This window comes from Phalacrocorax carbo, chromosome 5, assembly GCF_963921805.1.
Source record: "Phalacrocorax carbo chromosome 5, bPhaCar2.1, whole genome shotgun sequence".
NCBI lineage: Eukaryota > Metazoa > Chordata > Aves > Suliformes > Phalacrocoracidae > Phalacrocorax > Phalacrocorax carbo.
The window spans coordinates 13,341,747-13,366,088 of NC_087517.1; the positions used below are offsets into that span (position 1 = coordinate 13,341,747).

The 24,342-nt window shown below is 45.3% G+C and overlaps 2 protein-coding genes across 8 annotated transcripts in view; one reads left to right on the forward strand and one right to left on the reverse strand.

The window, feature by feature from the left end:
• The window catches only part of SEMA5B (semaphorin 5B), a 280,379-nt gene extending 273,601 nt beyond the window's left edge, over positions 1–6,778 (forward strand). For 6 of the 7 annotated variants that reach the window (XM_064451217.1, XM_064451220.1, XM_064451221.1 and 3 more), the window contains one exon: positions 393–6,778. In XM_064451217.1, coding sequence (XP_064307287.1) covers positions 393–548 — 156 coding nt within the window. In that variant the 3' untranslated portion in view covers positions 549–6,778. The remainder of the gene's footprint in view (positions 1–392) is intronic. The other variant, XM_064451222.1, reaches the window with a different exon arrangement.
• Positions 6,779–13,588: 6,810 nt separating this feature from the next.
• SLC49A4 (solute carrier family 49 member 4) overlaps positions 13,589–24,342 on the reverse strand; it is a 73,040-nt gene continuing 62,286 nt past the window's right edge. The window contains exons 8-9 of the mRNA XM_064451224.1: positions 23,961–24,143; positions 13,589–20,669 (exon numbers count right to left, since the gene is read on the reverse strand). Of these exons, the coding sequence (XP_064307294.1) occupies positions 20,554–20,669; positions 23,961–24,143 (299 nt within the window). The 3' untranslated portion in view covers positions 13,589–20,553. The remainder of the gene's footprint in view (positions 20,670–23,960; positions 24,144–24,342) is intronic.

Consider the following 24,342-nt stretch of genomic DNA (forward strand, 5'->3'; position numbering starts at 1 on the left):
ACATGAGCATTTTGGAAGAGATTAGCTTGAGCACTGCCATCAGTCACCAACTTTTGTGTAGGCCCAGCATGGTTTTGTGTGACAATGATGTTCAGACAACACACCATCTACCAGGAGACTCTGAGTGCCTGGAGAAGGCTCTGGGTTCTAGCCCTAGCAGTAGCTAGGCACAGGTCCACTGAAGGAGACCTGGCAGGAGCTGTGGTCCCCCGCAGACTAGCCCCATAGCGAGTACGATGTACCGTCTTACTCTCCCAGCTGGAGGGAAGGCGGTTGTGGCTGCAACAGAGACTGTGATGGAGAAGGCAGGTGAAAGGGAGGTGTCTGCAGGTAGAAAAGAGTAATTATGTGGCACCATTGCCATGCCTGTCATCTCTTCTTCTCTTTTACAGACACTTAACAAGAACAATTTGATACCAGATGACAGGACCAACTTCTACCCGTTGCAGCAAACCAATGTGTACACGACAACCTATTATCCCAGTACACTGAATAAATATGACTACAGGCCCGAGGCCTCCCCTGGAAGGACCTTTACCAACAGCTGATGATGGACAGATCCTACAGGACTGGATCAATCCCTATATGAATTTTTTTAAATTGATTTTATGGACCAAATACTGGCCCAGCCTCTAGATGTAAATATTGTACAGTAGAGTCTTTTTTTCTTCCTTTGGTTAATTGTATTTCTCATAAACAGCACATCTCCTTACAAGGACAAAAATGCATATGGACCATTCTGCAGAGCTTTTGTGGATAATTGGCTGGAGATGGCTCTTACTACTGCAACTGTTTATGGCTGGAAGACCAGCGTTGCTGTCCAAAGCCAACGTTGTCAAGGAGGTGGCTGTGTGCTGGGCTCAGTGACCACCACGCAGCAGCACGTGACACGCGGGTGCACTCTAAGCAAGACAAGAGGTGGCCTCCTGGGGCAGGGGTGTCTGTCTGGTGAGGAGTGTTATTGCTGAGACAGGGTAGCAATGGTGCACTGGATGACATGCAGCTCATGAGACAGGCCGAGTGGGACTCCATCGTGCCAACAACTTGAAGAACGTTTTATTTTTCTTTTCCTTTTTTTTTATTTTTAATTTTTTTATGTTTCTGAAGTAAAAAAATAGTAACTTTCTAGGGCAGTGTTCCCTGTATCTTCGACAGAATCTTTTCATATTACAGGAAATACTCTCCGCAGCCTTCTTTGGTAATACGCAGTTCGGCTGATGAGAAACAACACACAAACAAAGTGCATTACCCAAAGAAGCTTTCCAGCATGTTTCCAGTCTTAATTAAAAGAAAATTATACAGGCAGTGAGACACTGAGAAAAGCAAATGTTGGAATAACATCGGAGACATGAACTTGGAGTGCCTAACAAACAAAGATGTTTATATCACTGGAAAAAAGATGTGATGATTGCCGCACAAGAGCCATGGGCTTTTTTTCTTTCTTCCTTTTTCTTTTTTTCTGAGACAGTGTTAACTCTTTCTGTTCTAGCTTTGATCCTGATTGCGTCTGCCAGGAAAGGCAACCTTAGAGGCCATGCTGTTCTGGTGGGAAATCACCATGCTTTGGGCTAATTTTTCCTCTTGTTTGATTGTTGGTTTTTAGTTCATTTACTTTCAAAGAGTGAATAATTCTGACTTTGCAGGGGGAGGATATTTTTCTAAGGAATGTTTCCATAGTCTGACATGACCCAGAAAGTCTGCTGCACATTCTTATAGCGTCTTCCAGTCAGTACTCTATGAAATAGTAACACAGCTGAGTAATGTGCGTTGTTTGCCAATATTTCCTTAATTTTTCTGAACAAAACCAACCCAACAAACAAATGCTGCTGCAGCTATTGAGGTAAATTGAGGCGGTAGCATTATTAAACAGTATATTGAGCCTTGAAATGTAATTTTGTGTATGTGTGTAACTGTGTCTATAAGAACTGTATTAGTTTGATGCAGAAGCCATGTTGTCTGCAACCAGATGTTTGTCTGACATAATTGTTTGGCAAAAAGGAAACTTATTGCTCGTGCTTAATGTACAATTACATCCAATGTGTTAGCAACGTGAACAAGTTCACCGCTGTTATCATTCAGTGTTTCTAAATATTTATAATGAACTCCTGATGCTAAGGATTTTAGAATGTCGCAATGCTGAGCATGAGATAAAAGTACATCCCGAAACACGCATGAGCTCCACGTGGTCCCGAGCTTGGCTTTGTCGTCTGCATCTTACTCGAGCAATTGCCATGCCCATGCTTGGCCATTGGCTTGGCCGTGTTCCCAGCGGTCCCGTTTGTCTTTGCTTTATTTCAGATTTTGCTGTAAGCCAACACCAATCGGTTCTCGGTGCTATTCCTTTGCAGTTGCTTGTTTGGAAGCCCAGCTTGGGCTGTGTGCTCAGCTCTTTCACATAGGCAGCTGGTAGGAAATGAAGAAAGACTGTGTTGCTTGTGACAAGTATATTGCTTTTCCTGCAAGGAAAAGCCAACATGGCTCTGTAAGCCTGTGTGATGGTGGTTTGACCAGAAGGCAAGAATAAAGTAGCCTCCCATTTTTAAATTACTTTATTCAACTTCAGTTATCAGTGATTGAAGGCTGCAGGGATTTTTGTAATAAAGTGGGGTCATGAACACTGCCACAAGGACACCTTAGACTCAGTGGTGCCCATCATTTCCAGCAGCTGTTTTTCTAATTTAGCAGCTCATCCAGCTTCTGCTCTGGTCTCATTGGGTGAAACAGAGAGAACGGAGGGAGAGAGGGAGGTACCCTTGAATAGATGTACTCGCATTTGAAGCATTGGGGTCAGGAGCTGGTGCAGACCTCAAAGCTCTTTCTGAAGCAACCTTCTGCAACCCTCCAGGTAGGCGCAGCGTCTTGGTAGCCCTAACTTCACCTGGCAGCACGGCCAGGGTGAGAGTGGCAGGAGTGAAGCAGGATCGCTAGGGAAGCAGGAGAGCACTGGTAGCAGGTACCAACGCCTGCAGGGGGGCTCTTCCCAGGCCCCCAGAACCCGTTTGAGGAGCAATGCCTTTGCGCCTCACGCTGTAATGAGTTCACTCTGTCTCACTGAATTTCCACATCCCCCTCAGCAACACTTAAAATTCTCACTTAAATTAGTTCTAAGAAGTAGGTAGCCCAGGGCTTGAAAACTATTACGTTAGACTATCAGGATGGGATTTCCCAACTTTAATTTATATGATTCAGAAGAAAACGTTGGCTCCTGAGATCAGTCTGGCCATTGTAAAATTAAAGCCATCTCCAAGATTCCCCTTCAGAAGATTCCCTGTATCAACACATTATGCAATTACTGTGCACGTGGAAGGGCTGCAGCTGGAGTTTGGGAGGGTAAGAGCAAGTCAAACCTTGCAATCATTTAAATTTTGTATTTTTCCTTTCTTTTTCTTCTACACCCCCCCAAACTTTTCCATTTTCAGCTTCACAGAATAACACTTTTTTTTTCCCCAAAAGTGCCACATAGCAGCTGAAATTATTTAAATGTTCAGCTCACCAAGAGCGGTCATTACTGCCATTGCACTCAGGAGGCAGATATTTTGTAGGCTATTGGAGGGCAGATGCTTTGACGGTGGTGCATGTGGTTATAGTTTCATCAAGACAGCCCTTCTTACCAGCCATCCAAATGGATTCAGCCCTTTTTCATATAACTAGCAATCGCAGCAAGGGTCTATAGACTCCATTCGAGCAGAAAGCAGAATCCAGGAGAGAGCAAGAGAGAGTGAAAGAAAGCAATCAGAACACTTATTACTCAATTAATGTTTGCATGGGAGTGCAGTTTTTTAAGGATGATGGTAATGCAGTGTGAGGGTTGCAATTTTTTATGAGCTCTCTAATGTGTGGCAGGTTAATGACACCACGTACAGCAATATTCTTGCAATCCAGGTAATTTGGCAGCTTGGTCATCAGGTCTGTAATATCTGTAACAGCTTGAATTGCTCCTGCAGCTGGATGTTAAACTTGCTAAAATGTCATATTCCTACAGCCATCTTACAGTACATTGGAAATGCATTTAGTTTGGGAGCGTTGCTTTCAAAAGACTCATCTTGCTAAATATATGGTTTTTTTTCTTTCACATCTAAGGTAGAGAAGGGGGGGACCCTGGGCAGTTCCTGTGTTGGTCTAGAGACATTGGTCCTCTGCAGACCCTTTGGGCAGGATTCAGGTAAACAGTATGTAAAATATTATGGAAATCTTACAGCCAGGTATGTAGCGGAAACATCTTTCATTAGGCCATTCTTTCTTTTTCCATGGAATTGGCTGCCTCTCTCCCTCCAGAAGGCGCGTGCATTGCGGTGTTATCCAGGCTGCATCGTGCAGTTGCTGTCGGGCTTGACTTGATCAGCTGTCACCCACCAGGAATAACTTGTGCAGCTCACTAACAGACAAACCACTTGATGCTGAACCCACAGCATAAGTGGTGCTGTTGCTCTAAAGTTGCACTTGAATGTTCAGCATGTGAGCCAGGTTTGCTCTTAAATATATGAACTGCACAGACACTATAGGAGAAGAATATGTAGTGTCTTACCACCACTGTTCCTAATGCCTTACGTTCAGAAGATGAGATGGCTGGTTTGAAATCAACAGAGAGTAGGAATGGCGTCCACGTCTGATGCAGACAATGTGACGCCTCCAGTGTTAATCTGATGTTAAGCCCACCTGGAAAGGAAATTGCTGTCCACTGAGATTGATTTATTCTTTGTACCAAATGTAGTCGGGGAAGAGTTTTATATATATAAATATATATATAAAAAAATGTAAATGTAAAGTTTGTGTAACAACTTACTCTTTTTTTGTAATAGTGTATACATCTATCAGTGGATAGATACAGTATATATTTATAATATATACACACACAATATATATATTTAGCAAAATGCCTGCAGAGGAAACTTAGAATAAGAAAGGCAGTGCTGGTATTCAAATTCCACAAGGACGAAGTGAAGGAAAAAAAAAACACAGTAAAAATCTAGTATCCTTTCCATTAGGTTTAAAAAAACAAAACAAAACAAAACACTTCTGAGGTAAATTAAATACAATTTTTTAATTGAAAGAAAATTGATTTTTCTAGTTAGAAATGCTGATTCCCCCCTAAATCATTCTGGTTAAGAATGATTAAGGAAAAGATTCTTGATAATGCTTATATTTTCTAAATAGGCCTCCCAAATCTCTCATGTGTATCACACTATTGTTTTTGTAATTATAAGTAGGGAGTAATTGTGCAAAGAAAATTAAAATAGCAAGTAGGAGTAACAAATATTGTACCATTAGAGGAAAAGACATCATCTGTTAGAACATGAAAAATGTCATCTTCCATGTTAAAGAAATTAGCAACTGCTTTCTGAGTTACTGATCGGCATTATAAGCCTTGCCTTATAGCCACACTAGGAGGTTTTAGTACAAAATGTAGGGAGGAGAAACCCTGCAAACCCATGAGCTTTAGTTTGAGAGGGGTCCAAAAAAGCCACCAGGCCGTGGAAGTCAGGCAGCTGGTGCCCCGGGTGTCTCTGGAGCTTCCAGTGCCAGCAGTCAAAGCTCTGCGTCTATTCCTCGCCCCGTCGGTCCCGCAAGCCAGCCCGCATGCGCGGCAGGGCACAGCATCCCTTGGCGCTGTCTGGCACAACAGGGAAATACCCAGTAGATTGGGTTGGAAGGATTTAGTGTTTTTCGACAGATCACTTTAAAGCCCTGGTGACCAAGGCCCAGACTTGTACAGGTGAATTTTCCCCTTACGTTTATTAGGAGAAAACTTCAGGTGGCTTCAAGAGCAGATTTGGGGGAGGTGAGAAAATCCACAAATTTTTATGCTGCCTGATTGCCAGAGCCTTCAAAACTGGACAGAAACTCCTCTGGAGCTGGGTCCATGTGGAGCTTAACCAGTCTCAGCCATTCTGCCTGGAAATTGATCCTTTGGGAAAGTTTAGTGTCTGCATTAGTCCTGGCTGGAGGAGCAAAACCAGCAACCTGCTCTTCAGTTAGTAACAAATATTAGTGCTCAATAGCATTCAACACAATTTTGGGCCCAAACTGGATGTTTTCCTGTTCTGCCTCCAGCCTCAGCTGCAAATTCACCCCTGCCATTCGAGAGGGTTCAGTGCTGTAAGAGCAGCGCTTGGCTCGCTGCAAGTCCTAGCCATGATTTGGTTTTAAACAAAGCTGGTCGTGAAAAGTATTAACACTGCACTCCAGATCTGAAACCTCCGTGAGCGGGGTGCCGTTAATTCACGTGCCACGGAGTCAAGCAGAGGTCAGCGTGGATGGGCCATTAATAACGGAAGCAAAAATGTTTTTAGTACCAAAATGTCAAACAATGTAAAAGCCAGCCAGCTGCACGACAGTGTGGTTTCCATCCACACACCCCTCCTTAGATAACATCCAAACTTGTGCATACTTAAAAGCGATGCAGTTAATTAGGAGCGTTCCCACAGAGGAAGGATTAGGGAGGATGACCGGTATATGAGATGGAAATGATAAGCTTTCGCTTGTAATTGAGGTGGGAGAGTGGCAGATGCAATACTGGATCTCGTATACGTGGGAAATTACTATGCGAACGCAGACTGCTTGCCCCAAAACAGCAAAACCTGGAGAGTATTACTGGACTCTGTTGTGAAGGCACATCACCCTTCCTATGCAATCAAACTCGATGGTACTTTAGTATAAAGGTGACCTAGACTGTAATCACTGCCTTTAGACACTGTGAATTTTTTTTGGGTACTCTGTATTTTTATATATTGTACAATGTAAAGAATAATTCAGAAATAAAAACAGACCAACCTGGCAAGCCTGTGAGTTATTTCGCCTCTGCAGCTGACGCGCAGTGGGGCTGGGGCTCCTGAGCGGCGCTGGCAGGACGGGCCAGAGGGAATGCGGAGGCGCTTCCTCCCGACGCTGGGGGCCAAGGGCAAGACAAAATTCACTCAGCCGCTCTGGCGGGATGCGGAATTGCAGCATACACCCTTCCTCCCCCTCTGCACTCCGGCTGCACCCTGAGGCCCCGGTTTGGATTATACTTGTCATGCGTTGCAGGCTATGTGGTTACAAAGTTGTGTTACTGAGTATAACGCCAAAGCCTGTCGCTGCAGTTCAACTCCCCTCCCACGCCAGCCTGAATGTTGGAGTGCAGCTCCACGCCAAACTTTGGGTGCATTTTTAAAACGGGATTTCTGAGTAAGGCGCCCAATGAGGTAAAATCAAATCTGTCTGAAAGTCGGGGTGCCAAATCCACGTCCAGTTTTGCAGGGCACCTCTCACCTCTGCTCCCCGGCTCTCGGCGTGTGGCACCAGGTCTCCAAGGACACAAGTGCTCACTCGCTGTGCCAAGGAGATTGGCCGGCTGCAGCGAGCAAAAATGCGCTCCTCTTCTGCAGAGCTTCCCAGGTGTACGTGCTCAGTTGCAATGAAATCACATCGCTGCTCCTTCTCAAGCCTTACATACTGATGTGAAAAGTTAGAAAAAGCTGAGGGACGCGTTTTGATTGAAGGATGATCATAGCCTCGTGTTGAAGAACATTATAGCTCTTGTTGCATTTATTAATCAAAGTAAAGACCATGAAAAGTGACAGTCAGGAACATTTTAGTTTATGTTCCGATACAGCTCAAGACTTATATTGAAGTTTCATACAGAAAATTACACCATAATGTCATAAAAAATAGATTGGATTACTAATATCCTGAAACGTGCTACACCTGCATACATAATACTTTAATCCTACTAAATCATAAGCTATCATTTGGGTGTTTTCATATTCTCAAGTGTGCATACAGGAATTTCTTTTCAATGCAGACCATTAAAAAGTAATTGAGAGGCACAAGATCAGTAAAAACAAACTTGCTGTGAATAAGATGAATTTTTTTTCCCAGTTAGTTTGCGTGATAACATCAAGAGGCCGCTTCTGATTTTTTTTTTTTTTTTGCATCAAGACACCCCTGCGCACAATTAGAGCAAAAGTATTATGTCAGAGCCTATTTCCAATTTCCTTAAGATCTATCTACCACAAGAACTTTTTTCTAGTTGCTAATTTGATTCATTAACGCAACAGTTTCACTCGTAGCCCCGGTGCATTTTGTTCTCTCACCGTCACTGCGCGTCCCAACTGTACCCTTTTTTCTCTTTAGTTCTTAACCGCGTGTAGCAAACAGCAAAGAACTGTGTTACCTGGCAGGTTCCCCATGGGCTTATTATTAAACCAAAGCCTCGGGGCTGCTCTGCTGGTGCTGGGCTGCTGAGCAGCGCCCGCTGCCCACAGGGTTTGCTGGGGAGCACCCGCAGCAGCGGGGGAAAGGCCGGGCACCAGGCCAGGGTGCGGAGCTCTCTGCGGGGACCAGAGCACCGCAGCCCCCCTCCAACCTGCCTCCGGCAGCGCTCAGGAGGTTGCCTATAAGAAATGGAGGAAAAGAAAAAAGAAGGTTCCCTGTGATTCCTTTCTATATGTTTCCTCCCAGCTCTCTGCAATAAATGCTTTAGGGATGCCTTGAGCCAGATGTTGCAGTGACAGCCCTGTCCTAGCCCTGTCCCTCCTTATGAAGCCCTTTCGTTTTCTTCTCCCTCAAGGGCTGGAAACGTCCATGGCCGGTGGGGGACTTGCCTGAGCGACGGCACAGCCAAGGCGCGGCATTACAGAGGCGACGAGGGGCAGGGAGTTGCAGCCCAGCCCAGTTAATGTCAGTGCTTGTGGAAATGCCGGAGCAGGGACTCCTGCAGGAGCTGAGCGAGCTGTAACCACTGCAGAGCGGCCAAGCAGCTACATATTGGCACCAGGGCATTATCAAGAGCAAGTCATGTCAGACCAAGTTAATTTCCTCCTCTGAACAGGCACCACGTCCTGCAGATAGCGCAGAAATAAGAAATATCCTGCAGCCTGATTATTAGGAAAGCTTTCAGCTCTCTCATACATGATCCTCATATGCTGCCTAGAGTGGTGGTGGGGCAGAGCACCATGCAGACGCACCTCAGAAAGCAGTCAGGCTGCGGCGATGAAAAACAGCCCCAAGTGGCTCTACTACTGCTGTGCCCAGACCCCCCGCCAGCGCCCCCAGCCCCACCCGTGCCCCCAGTCCCTCCATCGTGACACGATCACAAGCCCTATCTCTGACTCCTGCATTTCCCTCTGCCCATGCAGGCATTTTGTTCAGCTGTAGGAGCCCGCGTGGCCGTGCCGCTGTGGCTGGGCACAGGGACAGTCCCCAGGCTCTGGGGTGGTCCCTGAGTCAATCTAAATCAGCTCAGGGCAGCCACCCCGGGGCAGAGCTCAGCACAGAGCAAGCTCCACCTCAACATGCACAAGAGTCAATATGCTGCAAAAGCATCGCTTCCCGAGGTGTCTTGTGTGTTTTTTCCGCCTTGCGTGTACAGCCAAGAGACTGCACACTCTCAAAAACACAGCTCAATTACCAAAAGCTTTGGGGAGTCATTAAAAATGCAGTTTTGTTAACAGCTTAAATGCATTTTGACATGGTTTGGTTTGTTTATTCATAAAAAGCCACTCGTGGCATTGTCATTGCACTTTCTGTTTAAAAAGCTGACTTTCAAATCAACCAAGAGGAAGGCAGAAGTCAGCCCTGCCCAAGCCTGTTTCCAAAAGGAAAAAAAAAAAACCAAAACCCAAACCAACCCAACAAAACCCTACCACACTCTTCCCTCACACACACCACCCCCCCGCCCCAGACATGCATGGTAAGGACAGACAATAAATCCCTTACATTGTCACATATGGAGGGAATCAGGCTATGAGGGTAAAACATCAGCCCATTCCCCAGGACACCCCCCGCCACACAGCCCATCTTTGGTCAGACTTCAACCCTTCAGGCTGCTTACGATTTCCCCAAACCAAAGAGTTTTCCTCTGGAGAAAGGACTGAGTCAGACTAAGGTCATTTTCTTTGCTGAGATAAAAATGTGAATCCGGCTCTCAGCAGCTGGATCTCTCAGCGCCTTTTCCTGCTTCACCCTGGAGTGCTCATGGAGCAGGTGCATATGTGACCCAGAGCTTTATCACCCTTGTTTTTGTTGCTGTGACTGACCCTACATTGACCATCGCATCGCATCAACTTAAATGCATTTAAGATTAGTTTGGTCGTTAGAGTTTTCAGACTATAAAGACGACAAGGAAACGCTAGCATGCTGTACTTAGACACTGGCATGTTCACCCCTCGCCTCCATGGCGCGTGTCTCTACTGAACATGGAAGATTCAACTCACTGGACCCTTGCACCAGCTGAAGCAGGTCTGGTATGCAGCACGCGCCTAAAGCTCCTTCTGGCTGTGGGGCACAGGCATCTCCTGGCTGAGGAGCTGTGCTGTACCACTGCCACGCTTCAAAATAAGTTTTTTGAGATTTTTCAAGGTCAAACTTCACCGTTTATGAACCAGCAATTAGCTGGAAGCAGAAAGTAGCCCTGCTTTTCCATCGCTCTGGAGACACTGTGGTGTCTCCCAGACCTGGGGTTAGAACTGACTACGGTGAATGGCAACAGGCTGTTGAGGTTCGATCCATCTAACCTTGCTGTATTCTTTCATTTTTAAACCTCCCACAGTCATTTCCTTGCTGTCGTGGAAATAATGGAGCCAGCAATGGATTGCTCCCCTCTCAAGCGCAGGGTAATGAACAGCCTTCAGAAACATTTGATATTTCCATGATGTGAAGCATCAGTGGTCACAGAGAAAACCGTACCCATTTTTGCAGTACTTAATTTACTGTCACGAGCAAGCGATCTGTGCGAGAGAGCAGGCATAACGCTGATACGCTTTTATTACCCTGGCAGGAGCCACATTATTGTTTTTTGTTTTCACATTTCTTAGCAACAACATGTTTTTGTTCATAGGTTTCTTCACAGGAGCTCGGCTGAAATTCTTTTTATGTTGTACCCAATTTACATGCTGACGTACATCAGCCTGTCCACGAGTGAGAGCCTTGCTTTCTGCCTGAAAGCCTCCTGGCAATTACTAGTGTCTTCTGCTGATCCATCACTCGTCTGGCGCTGGAAGAGACAAACCTCGCTGCCTGGTGGAGGCAGCCCGTACTGGGAAGCAGCGCGGTTCCTGGCAGTCCCTGCCACACCAGGTGCTGTTGCAGCCAAGGACGGTCTGAACTAATAAGTACGGACTTGTGCTCTGAGCATCACTTCTGTGCACCAGCCCAGAGACCCACAGTCCCCCCCCAGCCAAGATAAAATAATCCCTAAGTACCACATGAGTATAGAAGGTAGGATGAGCTGCCATGCTTTAGCATAAACTAAGACCTATTCTGAAAAAAATCTCTTTCAAAAAGGTCTTTTCTGCACTTCAGTGGCAGTTGAAGTCATTTCTGCATGAGGTTATGCTGTTCTAGTTCACACTTCTGCTGCTCATCCGCTCACCACAAACCCTTCAGAGTCCCCCGTTCCTTTGCCCACCAGAGATGTGATTTCAGCACCTAAACTCAACTTCGAAGCTACCTCCAACCCTTGACTCTGCAATCAAAGGCAGGTTTAGGAGAGCCCTGGGGAGAGTTCGAGGTTCAGGACACAGTGGGGAGTGGGGTCAGCTGCTGGCGCTTCCTCTGCCTGTGCTCACCTGAGCCCGGCTCACCAGGTCCCATCGAGGCAGCGTTTCCCTGTGTGCAGCCTATGGAGAGGTGTGTATCCCCTGCCCACTGCCTTTTAGTGCCTGAGCTGATTATTTACCATGTCTGTAGGTCTGTGGCCAAGCAGGGGGATGGACAGGCTCGCCCACTGCACAGCCCTTGCAGCCCCCAGGGAACGGGTCCAGCCCATCCTGGTGCCACTGGCAGAGCCCCTCCAGCCCTGAGACAGGCCCAGATATGGAGCAAAGCAGAAAGCTCCCAAAAAGAAACCCCACTGTGGCTGCAGGACCTGCTGCAAAGCCTCGTGCTGAGAGCCCAGGATGAGCCAGGGCTCCCCACGACATGGGGCCACGCTCCCATGCTGATTTGGCTCCCGAAGAGTTAAGGTGGTTTTTGCAGCCCTTATTCAAGGATGACTTCACTGGGTGACTGGCTGTGCTGGGAGAGGAGAGCATGCTGCTCCTGGCAGCCTGCGTGAGGAGTCCTGGCACGGTGCATGCGCCGGGGCTTCCCCTCTGCCTGCTCAAGCCCAGGTTGTAGCAAAAAAAAAAAAAAATATCCCCTGGTTGCAAGTTTGAGTTCATATGGTGGTGGTTGCAGAGTAACGTCAGAGGCATGTGTCAGGTAAAGGCTAATGCCTTGGTTCCCAACAAAACTCTCTGGCTGCAGCCCAAACCATGCTCCTGGAGCAAGTAAAGCACCGCAGCCACTTGGCCCTCGCGATCCCCAGCAGGAGAGTGAAGGCAGGCCCACCTGTGTTTGGGTGCTGCTGCTGCTCTTCCCCAACGTCAGCATCCCCTGGTGCTGGGCTGCAGCCCAGAGAAGCCAAAACACCCATACCTGGTACCTGCAAGTGGCCCTGACTTTTTCCACAGCTTCTGCTGGTCCCACAGCCATTAGACACAAGGTATCTGTGAGTGGCTCCCCCACATCTGGGCACAACAGCGAGTGCCTGCACCCAGCCTGGCCCCCTGCCCAGCAGCTCCCACAGGTCCTGTCTGCCCACGTGCAGCTCCAACGTGGCTGGAGAGGAAGCCACCAACAAGCACCCGGCAAGGATGTGCTGACGGGGGAAGAGAGAATAAATGTTATTTATATGCCAGCAGAGTTCAACAACAGGAAAGATAAAATAGCAACCTGGTTAAAAAAAAAATCTTTGAGAAAGGATGAGCGCAGAGGGTTCACCAACACACCAAACGATGGCAGGGATCTGAGACGGACCAGAGATCTGAGATGGGGGATGGATCAGCTCTCATCCCAAGGACGGAGATTTCCGTAACACTGAAGATGTATACAACCAGGAACTGCATCGTTAGAGGAGCCTTAAGCTCCCATATATAGCCTGGAAAGAGACTGTTGCTAAGAATAGTGGGGCCCAGATATTCCACAATATGAGAGTTGACAGATTTCTTCCCAGCACTAATAGGATGCGAGGCTATTTTAAACTTACCCTGGTAAGTAGTCAGGGCGTTAATGAAGAGCTGGTCCTAGAAAATAAACATGGATCAAGGGATCCTGGGTTGGGGCCGTATCTATTAAATGCAGAATAGACACAAGGAAGGTTATTACGAAGGGTCTCCTTTCCAAAAGGACGAACAGAGATCTTAACGATAGGAGCCAGCAAAATCAGCTGGCTTGCAGCACCCCGGGCCGTGAGCCCAGATGAGGTGGGATGTGAAATCAGTCAGGATGGTGCTGTGGGGCAGCAGGGGCTGCCACTGCCGCCAGCGCCTTCCCCTCCCTCGGTCCCCGCTTGCTGGGGCCCCTCTGTCCCAGCGCCCCCCACACCCCTTGGTCCACAGGGACCCTCAGTCCAACAGCGGTGCCAGACCCCTGCCCTAAAACCCCACTGAAAGCCATGGAAACTTTTCTGTTGGCGGGGTTGGGTTTTGGGTGAGGCCACGTTCATTTAGACTAAGCAACTCCCTTTTTGTAGCAGTATCTGAAGTGTTTTTCAGTGATATTATAGCAGAAATAAACTACTCACCTGTATTTATTTTTTTTTTACTTAATGAACAGTGATGGCAGCACATCTGAGTAACCTCTTTAATGTGCAACAACCAGTACGTAAAGTAACACGCACTTCATGGTCATATTCCAGTTTTAAAAAGAAAAGACACGGTGGATGTGTTATTTTTACAATTATATAGTGGTTTCAACATTATTTTCTTAAAAATAAAAATACATCACATCAGAATATCGCATACAAAAATTAGAATTTGCCCTAAAATTCTATCAAATCATTTAAAAAATTACAAAAGTAAAATGCATACAAACTCCAGTAAAATTGAACAGTCTTACAGGTTGAGGATAGTTTACAAAGATGGTCTCCAACATGTAAAACCCTCTTCTTTCTCTGTATGTTCATGCAGTTCAAAAAACCCCAACTGTTAGGTGCATCGCATAATCAAAAGCTGTTTTTTTCCACCTTATCAAGTACTTGTTTCTAAAATGCACAGTGGAAGACGGTAAACTTTGTAGGGGAAAAAGAGACGTTAGTATAGTAAATCTCACAGGCAGAGAAAACAAATATATCTGGAAAATACATCATTGTACTGGGGGGGGAGCAGCAGCCCGCGGCCGCCCGCCTGTGGGACACCCTGCGGCTCTGCCGGGCTTGCTCCGCACAGGTGATGTGCGGGAGCAGAAAGATCGGGGCACGCAGGAGAGGCGCAGGCAGGGGCCAGGGCGAGGGAGCCAACTCCGTTTTCGCATCATGGCTTTGATTGCAAATCCAGGACGTCCAGAGCGCGCTGGACACAGCCCGGGGGCACGGCACCCCCCACCAACCGCCCCGGGCAGACTCTGGCCAGGCACAGAAAATCAGGGTCTGCGCTCCCTACAGAAGGCTCAAAGCTAAGGACACACAGCCCATTAAACAAGGCATTTCCCAGGCCCTGCTCCAGCCCCTGTCCCTCACAGGATCCCAAAGCACTTCCCAGCCCTGACCACAGCGTGTCCCTGCCTGGGGAGGTGCACAGGGTGTCCCCTTCCCCTTTTACAGGTGGGGAGAGCAAGGCACCCCCTTCACAAGCACCCCTTCCCCAAGCCCCCGAGCAGCACTGTAACAGAGCAAGGGCAGCGCCCAGGCTCTTGTTACCTAGCCCAACGTCACACAAACCTGCACATACCCTCTGCCAAGGAAAACACGGGGTTTGGGGCTTTTTCAGCTTTTACAGACAGAGGGACTAAGGTTGAAGAAGGCCTGAGCCTGAAGGGAAAAGCTCCCCATACAGAAAAAAAGGATTTGCTCGTGGTATTTTCTTCATGTAGTAACATGAAGTCAGAGCAATGAGTCTGTCCAGATCTAACAAGTGGAGAAATCACATGGGGGAAGCTGGTGGGGAGAGAAACTGTGGAAGGAAAAGCTGGTGTTGCAGAGACCAAGTCCCACCTGCCTTCTCTGCTGCACCCAGGAAAACCAGTGCCTCTACGCCTTGTGCCACAGCTGTAGCTGCTCTGTGGCACAAGTCACATCACAAACATAAAACAAAGGTCAGAACCTCATCCTTGAGGAAGTAAAATGAGACTTTGATAAAACCACAGTGCAGAAGACATCCCTCCAGCGCAAATAACGCAGGCGCCCACCAGCGTCACACCTTCTGGGCGTCCTGGCTGCAGCACTTCCCTTCCCCCCTCTGCACCCATCGCTGTCCCCCGGCGCGGCACGAAGCTTCCCGCAGCACTGCTGGGGGCTGAGCAGTGGCAGGAGCAGCACCGGGGCTGCGGGAGCGGGTCCACTCTCCGGGCAGGCACCAATTGCTCCAAACACATTGCGATCCCAACTAAAAGGCAGGAGCCAGCACATCTGTGCAAATATTTGCTTTTGCTTGTCAAAACTTTGGACAGAGTTAAATTGCTTCCTCTATTTATTAGTTTCATCTGTCTTGAAACAGAAACTGCAAAAATTATAGGCTGATTGACACAATATTCTGACTGTACTGGGGCTGCCGCCTGCTCTGTGGCAGTCCTCCTCGGCCACGTGAAAGGCGCTGCTGGGGGAAGCAGGGCGGGTATTCCCGTGCCGCCTGCAACCCGCCTCGCAGCAGTAGTGGCTGCAGGGAAATGAACGAAGCCTGTGCTGATACTTGCCATCTCACGCACAAAGCACTAAGCCTGGAGGCTGTCTCCCCGAGGGAAGGGAGGCAGCAACCGCAACGAGGCTTTTTCCCCCTTCCTCCCCCCCAGCCCAACGCTGGGACCCGCGTCCTGGACCCGCGGAAGATGATGATGAAGTCCTTTTCCGTTTTGGCAGGGTCAGCCTTGCGCGACTGCATCCACGAGCGCTGCGGCCTCCTCACGCACGCCCCGCTCCCGCTCCCCAAGCCCGGCACTTTAACAACAACGAGAACAGTGGCACCAACATCAAATACCAAATACTAATGTATGCAGTAGTCTTGCCAAATTATTACAAACATAAAAACGCCTTTGTCACAGATAATTATTAATATTTGCAAATGACCCAACAGGAGAAAGAAGATGAAAAACTAAAACCCTGCTGTCATAGTGTCACAGGACAGCTATATCCACTGTGCGAACTGTATAATTCCCATTCATATTTCAGTCAATCCTCTCAACTAAATAGCACTTCCCTTTTCTTGTAACAGACAATATATGCATATTAATTCAGCTTGTTTATATTGCAGTGTAAGGCTACGCAGTCACTTGCGAAGTTTAACGTAAAACAAGCCAGGCATTAACATCCCTGTCATCACAAAACCTCAGATTTTATATGGATTTGATAAACTCAGTGCAATATTTCAGTGTTGAAATGCCCCCTGGAGACCCCCCCCTCCCCTTACTCAATCCATCAGCCTGGTGCTCCCCCGGGTCACCGATGCAAACACTGACGCAGCCTGGGGTTTTCCAACCCACTCCGAGATTAAAGACATCCCACTCCCATTCATTTCAGCTCTGTCAGATGGTTGGGAGTAACTCTGTGATGCTGTGTGAACCTGAATACGTAACACGGCTGGTCCCTATCAGCTCGGCCTCTCTAGGTGTGGGGGCTAAAATTATACATTTCAGGCAAATTATAGTCTGCTCATAACAGACTATCTGCTCATATATGAGCAAAATCTGTTGGGTCTGCACTTTCTTCCAGTTTGCCTGATTTTCTAAAAATCACTATTTTTGTGCATACTAAATAGATGGTCGGCCAACCCAACCCTCTCAAACTGCTTGGGAACAGGGAAGCTCTTCTCCAAACCTGTTGTGTGGACGTCGGATCAGGGGAGTGGGCAGCCATGTGGGAAGGTGAAGGAATCAGAAGGAAATTAATGGGTAACAGCAGTGACGACAGACAGCAAACAGTGTGGTAAGTGGAGCCTACGTTTACTAACCCTGAGCTTCCTCATTAGCAGCAGGAAAGCTAGCACAGCTCCGCAGCTCGCAAGAAGAAAAGACAGCAGCACTGGAAGCTGAACTGAGAGTTGTTACCATGCCAAGCAGAAACCCAAGGAGCAGCCCATACTGAAAATGAAGAACTATTAAAAAGAGAGCAGCCACTACAGAGCATCTTTCCTACTGTTTTCAATATAAAACATAGCACAATTATTTGTATTTTAGGGGGCTCTGCATTGCTAGGAAAAAGAAAATGTTCTTCAGGGCCATGAACTTACAGGCCATGAAGAGAAGCAAATACTGCGACTGCCCAGGGCACCTTCCTCTGCTGGCAAGTCACAGGCCAAGCAGCAGCCAACGTCGGCTACTCTCTGGCAGTGCAAGGTAATGCCTCATTTAGATAAAAACCCCTGTTGTTACTGACTCAAGTTACAGAGACTTAGAACTTTCACTAATTAATAACTGGTTTGAGCCTGTTCTGCGCTACTGCTAATTGTATCAGCATTGCTTAGGGCTCTCCCTGTGGTCTCAGACTCTAACTTCCAATAAATTGTGGTTATCCTGACAGCTCGGACCCTCAGTAAATCCAAAGGTGGACCTAGTGATAACCCATATCCAAAAAGTATTCCCAGAGGTTCAGTTGGGTTACTGGCATGAAATGGACTGCTCCTCCAACGAAGGATGCTGCTGCTGGGCACAGATGAGGATAGAATATTTTTCAGAGACCTCAGCAAGCACATTTGCAACCCTCACCTCTGTCCTGAGGCAGACTTGCTAATCTAATAAAATCCTAAAGCCTGAACCCTGTGTGTGTGGCAGGCAGCAGTGTCCTGCACAACTTTAAGCAATTTGGGGGCCATCCTTTGGTTTTCACTCAGGCAAATTTCCATCCGACTTGCTGGGAACTCTGGTTGAGCCCTGACTGCAGAACAGTGCCTGCAGCCCCAGCGCAGGTCTCCAGCAGAGCCCCACTGCAGTGCTCGGCTCTGGGTAACGTCTCTATTTTGGTGCAGAGGCATCGAGGGCTGTCATTAAGACCACACACTACGGTGCCCAAGACAGACACAGAAACTTCTACTGAAGCATCCGAGTTCAGGAGAGCAGTGAGCAATTCACACCAACTCAGAAAAACAGTCAACGGGGTTTAAAACAAGATGTTCACTCTTCTCCCCTGACTGTATGGAGAGTCTGCATCTGACAGCACTGACAAATATTTGGAATCGTTCAGTGCTTTCTGGAACAGAGGCAGAATAGGTTATAGTCCGAATACTGCCTGAAGTGCTTTCCCATCTTAAAATAGTCAGGACACTGAAAGGATTAGAAATCTCTGTCACTCAGGACAGTGCTTGAGCTGTCCAATTTTAATCTTAATATAGCTACAGTAAATTGCAGAAGCAGAGCTCTGAAGAGCCATCCGAGCTCGCAGTTCTGTCATGACAATGCAACTCCAATCAGACTCTTGGCAAGTGATCCTTGGTTTCAGAAGACAATAGGTAGCAGGCAGCTACTGGATACTGAAACTGTTCCAGGCACTAAAACATAGTAAAAAGAAGTTGGACAGTTAATACCATTCATCTGAAAAATGGTAAGAGGATGATGCCAGCGGTTCTGAATGTGCTGGTTAGATTGATTTAGTTACCCCAGTGTAGGTTAGCTCCATTTCTACAAAGAGCCTGCTTCAAGACAGAGAAGATCATTTAGTAGCTAGTATAGGCAATGAGCTAAGACAATATTCTGTTGCTACAGTAAATACCTCCATTGCTCTGAAAAGAGAAAAGCAGGGAACTGCTTGTTTTATTTTACTGCTCAGATACACTCCTGAGCTGAAGGTATTAGTGGCATATTCTCTCTGTAACAGGAGAGCAGAGAGAATGAATGGATCCGTGTCTGAAAGGCAGTGCTCAGTTCAGGGTTTATTCGAGTGAGTTTACAGTGTGGGTGTCACCCCGTTGGCAGCAGAGCCCCGCACAGGAGGAAAGGGCGTTTGGTTCAGACTGCTACGGATGCAGAACCCTGCACACCAGCCTCCTCCAACATGCGCACACACCCCCTGCGATGAAATTGCTGCGGTAGGAAATCATTCACGCCCTGAAAAAGATTCACGTCGCAGACGGCGTACGTACGCGCTTCCATTCGTGGCAGTGACTGGTTTAGTTACCAACAGTGGCATACCACATAACCATCCAGAGACATGATTAGATCGCTGAAAATAAACCTATGTAAACACATACCCTTACATAACTTATATATAAATGATATATATATAAGTTTTATTAGTGTACACATAAATATGCACGCACACAGACACAAACACACACCCCGAACACAAAGTGCAGAACACACACGGAAATACTGTAGATGTTGCTGAACTGAAATCTAAGAATATAATTAAGAAATTATTAGCAGGTTTGAAATTGAGTTAAAAAACTATTCAAAGTGTCTTTAATATTTATGTTCAAGTAAGGGCCAGAAAGACCACAGTTAAGTACTGATAAAAAGAGCTGGCATTATATTTCCCATATTATGCCAAAACTCATGAGTTATTTCTCATTGTCAAACTCATTGTCGTTTCGCCATCAGGACACCTCATCAACTAGAAAGATATTTTTTTAGGAAACAGTGATTTTAAAGACTTGGGTTAACACACAATATTGTTTATGCACCCTCAATCATAAACTAATCCTAAAAACCACGCACACCTTGGAGCATCAGAAGAGAACTAGTGTGACTCGGACATCCACTCCCACAGTATTCGGTGGCACGAATAGGTCTTCACAGTAAAAAAGGCAGTTCTGGAGACGGGAGATGAAAAGGTGACACAGTGGTGGCCTTTAGAACAGCAACACTTACCAAGAGTGACTCTTCAGCAAACTTCTGAGACACCACAGGTGCTCCGTGTTCAGGAGATACAGAACCATGGTGGCATTTCAGCGGCGACTGCAGGTGCAAGTCGGGTTTCAGTGGCAGCTAAAGCTATCATTTACATGTGCTCCAGGGTGACAACAAACACCTCTAACAACACTGCAGGGATTGTACGGGATATTTAGTATGGCTAAAAACCCTGGTACCAGTGTCTTATATCAGAAATCACTTTATTAGAATGTAAATGTAGTGTACAAGCACCAAATCGTTTTAGCTTAACTGTTTAATGGACATTCATTATATAAATTACTAACGATTTGAGAGATCTTAAAAAAAAAGATTTTTTTTTCTTTTATCTTTTTTTAACTTTAGTTAAGATTATTCACTATTTCTATTCTGATAGAAGACTCCAGAGATTACTGGTACCCTGGTGTGTACAACCTTGAGTCGGCACACACGCACGCACACGCACGCACACGCAACTGTACACCTCACTGCTACATCAACAGCCTTTTAAATAGAGAGCCCCAGCTCTGACACCGGGACCTGTACATCAGATATATTATCTTTGTGCATTTCAGCATCGTCACCATCAGTCAAGTTCCACGTTTATCCCAAATAAATGTGGTCTTGAATGTAAGAACAGCCTGTCCCTCACCCTCTCTACTAAAGCCACGATTAAGTTTTGTAATTTCTTTGTTTTTCTGCAGTTCAGCCGTGCAAATCCAGGCAGACGTGCAGGCTGCAAAGTGGACTTCCAGTCTCTTCCAACCCCTCACCAGTCCAGCGTTATCACACAGAGACGACAACATCGAGATAGAGTCTGTCGTAGGACTCGCGGAAGCACAGGATGAGGAGCAGGCTGAGCAGACACGATCCTGGCAGGCACCAGTTGAACCAGGAAAACTCTGTAAAGCAGAAAACAGACCCAAATTCAGAGTTATCAAACACGTTCTGTGTTTAAAGTGACCAAAACTTCGACTGATGGTGGGTTTGAAGGATATTGCTGTGTTCTGAACGAAATCCGGACAGCTCTCAATTAATAGATGGTTAATATGGTCTATGAGACTTCTTCATGGATACCTTAAGTTATATTTATATATGTCTGTGTGTGTATATAAATATATATATAAAAAAACCCAATGCCTCCAGCTAATATTAATCCCCCTTTTTCAAGCTGTCAATGGAGAGAACAGAGGAAAAAAATAAAATCTATCATTGCTAATGGAGAACAAAGCACTTCTGAAGACTCTACTCATTAGTTCTTTGATTCCTATGGATTGAAAACTAAAACAAATTAAAACCACAAGAAGCAGCAGGATTTGATTTTGAATCAAACCTGCTACATGGTATAAGAAGGGAAAACCGGTTCTTCAGAAGAAACTTGTGAAGAAACTTGTACAATCAATTCTATTTAAAACTAGTTGCACAAACAGCTCCTCAGAAGCCTCTTTTTAGCTGTTAGACATAACATACTGCTCTTAGCCTGTGTTCCACGCTCAAGAAATCCTATCACCTGATATTTGGCTATTAATTAGCAGTTTTATTTGTTGTGTTTTTTTTAAACAATGCACCATAATTTCATTTTACTGAAGAAACATTAATTGTACTGGACATGCTGGTTTATTTCTTTTTTTAAAATTTCCTTTATTATTATTATTATTTATTTTTACAGCATCTAAACTCTCCCTCAAGGTCTGAGTTAATCAAAATCAAGACGTCAGCACTGCTACTTTCTTAAATCTGTAATTTATATTGCTAAAAGAAAAAGTACAATTTATATTACACAATGCAAAGGACAAAAGTCAGAAAGCCTAAAAAAAATCAACCTTTGTAAATCAGTAACCTTCAACAACACTCTTCCTCATCCACCAAAACCCCTTACAGATTTGTTTAGGCAGTAATCTTATTAAAACCTTAGTAAAATTTTCCAAGGCTTGGAGAAGACTATGTTATGTGATGCCAGAACTCAACAGGCAAATGCTTTGCTACTATTTTCCTTATAACACTCTTGCTTCATTGGATTGAACAGACATTAACTCAAATATCCTAAAAGACCAAATTTAACTTGTGAATCCTCCATGTCTTTTGCAATCCAGAAGGTGTGACAGCACTGGTGATGTATGCTAACAGATCGATCGTGCGAAGCTGAAGGTCAGTTTGCTTTTGCTTTTCCCTTGGAAGTCCCTGCACAAAAGGTGAAGGAAACCGCATCCAGAGGCTGCAGCTTTGGGTCTCGGCACAGCACTAGCAGGGAAGATGAGCTTTAAAAAGGTTTACATCTCCACTGTGCTAGCTGGACCACAATCTTAGTGCACTGGAAAGTTTCCAGGGCTTGGCTCTTCAACAGCCTTTGCAATATCAGAGAACAAGGAGAAAAAGAGAGAAATCCGAATTAAAGCTACTAAAGATTATTTGGTCTAAAAAGCAAAACCGAGGGAACAAGATGAATTTGATGGAGTTCTAGTTTATCTGTAAGCTTCTTAAATGCCATTAGAGGATGTATTTGAATCAAACATAAATGTTTAAGATCATTATCTACCTTCTACAGGATTTTTTATCACAGGCACCAATAGCACCCACTGGCTTCGATCCCCCCCAGCGACCACACGTGCTTTTGTACTTCCGATCATTTGCGATACTGCATCATGGAGAATGGATCGTCCTAAGCACAAATTACGTTTTGATTTTTTCTTTGAATAAATAGGGAAAATATTCCAAGTGTATCTATACACTAATTTCAGGATTATCCTCACCTACATTTTCTGATACCTTATAGCGAAAGAAATATCAGAGACAAAAAATGGCCCAAATACCCTGTTTATGAGGGAATGAGTTAACTTTATCATAATCTTTCAGTCAGAAGTGAGACACTGTACCCCTATCCTCAATCAAGTAATTCTAAACACTGGATTGTTACCATGAAAAATGCTGAAAAAATTCTCAGAATGATCTGTGTAGCCTTTCAGCTCAGATGTAAATGTTGAAAATAACAGTGTTTGTGAACAGAGTTCACACCAATTAATATAAGTCAGAAAAGCATTCTTTAAAATGTAAAGATTAAATATCACGCCACCCGAGGCTAGCAGGAACGTAATTCAGATTTTACAATGATGCCGTTCAATGTCAGTATTAAAAATTTTTTTTAAAAAAATCATTTCTCTCAGCTCGTGTTCAGACCACAATTTGGAACAGGGTTGTTAACCTGCTTGCAGTTCCCTGGCAGCAAGACACACCGACCACACTGCAAATTTGCCCCAGGCTGTAACCTTCATAATTTCAAGCACAATTCGTTCTGAAATTTCTCTGTCTCCTTTTGGGTATAAAACACACCGTCTTAAGAAGTACACGCCATCATGATAATATATAAAAGCTTGCAATTTCTAATGCTTCCAAAGCAAAACACTGCTTTACAAATCATAGAATCATGAAGCAAATGTTTACCAGAACAACAAAATACAAACCAAACATCTGCATATTTGAAAATAATTAATAAAGACCATTTCCGTTTTAAAGCAAGATGGGTTATTATTTTACATCTTAGAGTAATTACATATATTATAGTCTACTGACTAGGAAGTTGAAAGTTACCATTATGAGGAAGGAAATAATACTCGAGAGATGAGAAAGTCTGAAGAAGTTGATGAAAACGTCAAGCAAAACACTGTTCTGCCTCATTAGGCCACTAGATTATCTAAAGGAATGAGTATTTCACCTCTGAGCAGTGGTCAAGAGATGCTCTCTCTCCTGCCATGGTACATCCAACCCACTGTGCAGAGCTGACCATAAATGGGGCATTTCTGCTCTGCCCCTCCTGGGCAATACAGTTATACCCTGATGCATGGGACAGGATTAGCTTTATTGGGGTTTTGAACACCCATAGATACAACCATTATTAATGGTTACAGTTCCCAGGCCTTTATAAAAACATGACGACTGTGTATTATCTTGATGGTTTCTGGCTACAGCAAACTGTAAGTAGAATATGACTATATACATATTGCAATAAAGCCTTTCATTTTTATTAGCATGCATACAGAAAAGAACAATTAAAGTTCTTCTCCCTTGCTGCTACGTAGGGGGATTCAGCCATCAAACATTTGATTATTAACAGAACTTGTATGTGCAAATCCCCCCTTTACTGACAAGGGTACGTCTTCATGGAGAATTATATTTTCAAAGGAGCTTATATTTCCTACCTGTATGGTAAAATGTGAGGAAGAACAAAAGCACTCCCATAAACACATTACTCAAAAAGGTGACAACTCCGCAGGTAATCCCTTCTGGAACAGGGTAGACTGTCTCCACAAAGAGCTCAAAGAATATTGGTACGCTGCTGTTGAGGAATATACCCAACAAAATGCAGGATGTGTACAGTGTAGCTATAAAAGAAACAAAAACAGTTATTAATTTCATGATGGCACTTTTCCCCCTATTCAGCGCTGCCAAGAATACTAATACTTGAGTAACTGAAAAGTGCATAAACATATTTTTATCCTCTGTGTATCATAAAGCATATCACACCCCACTAGTTTTAGGCAGAATGCATGCATTAATTTGGAAAAAAATCAGAAACAATGA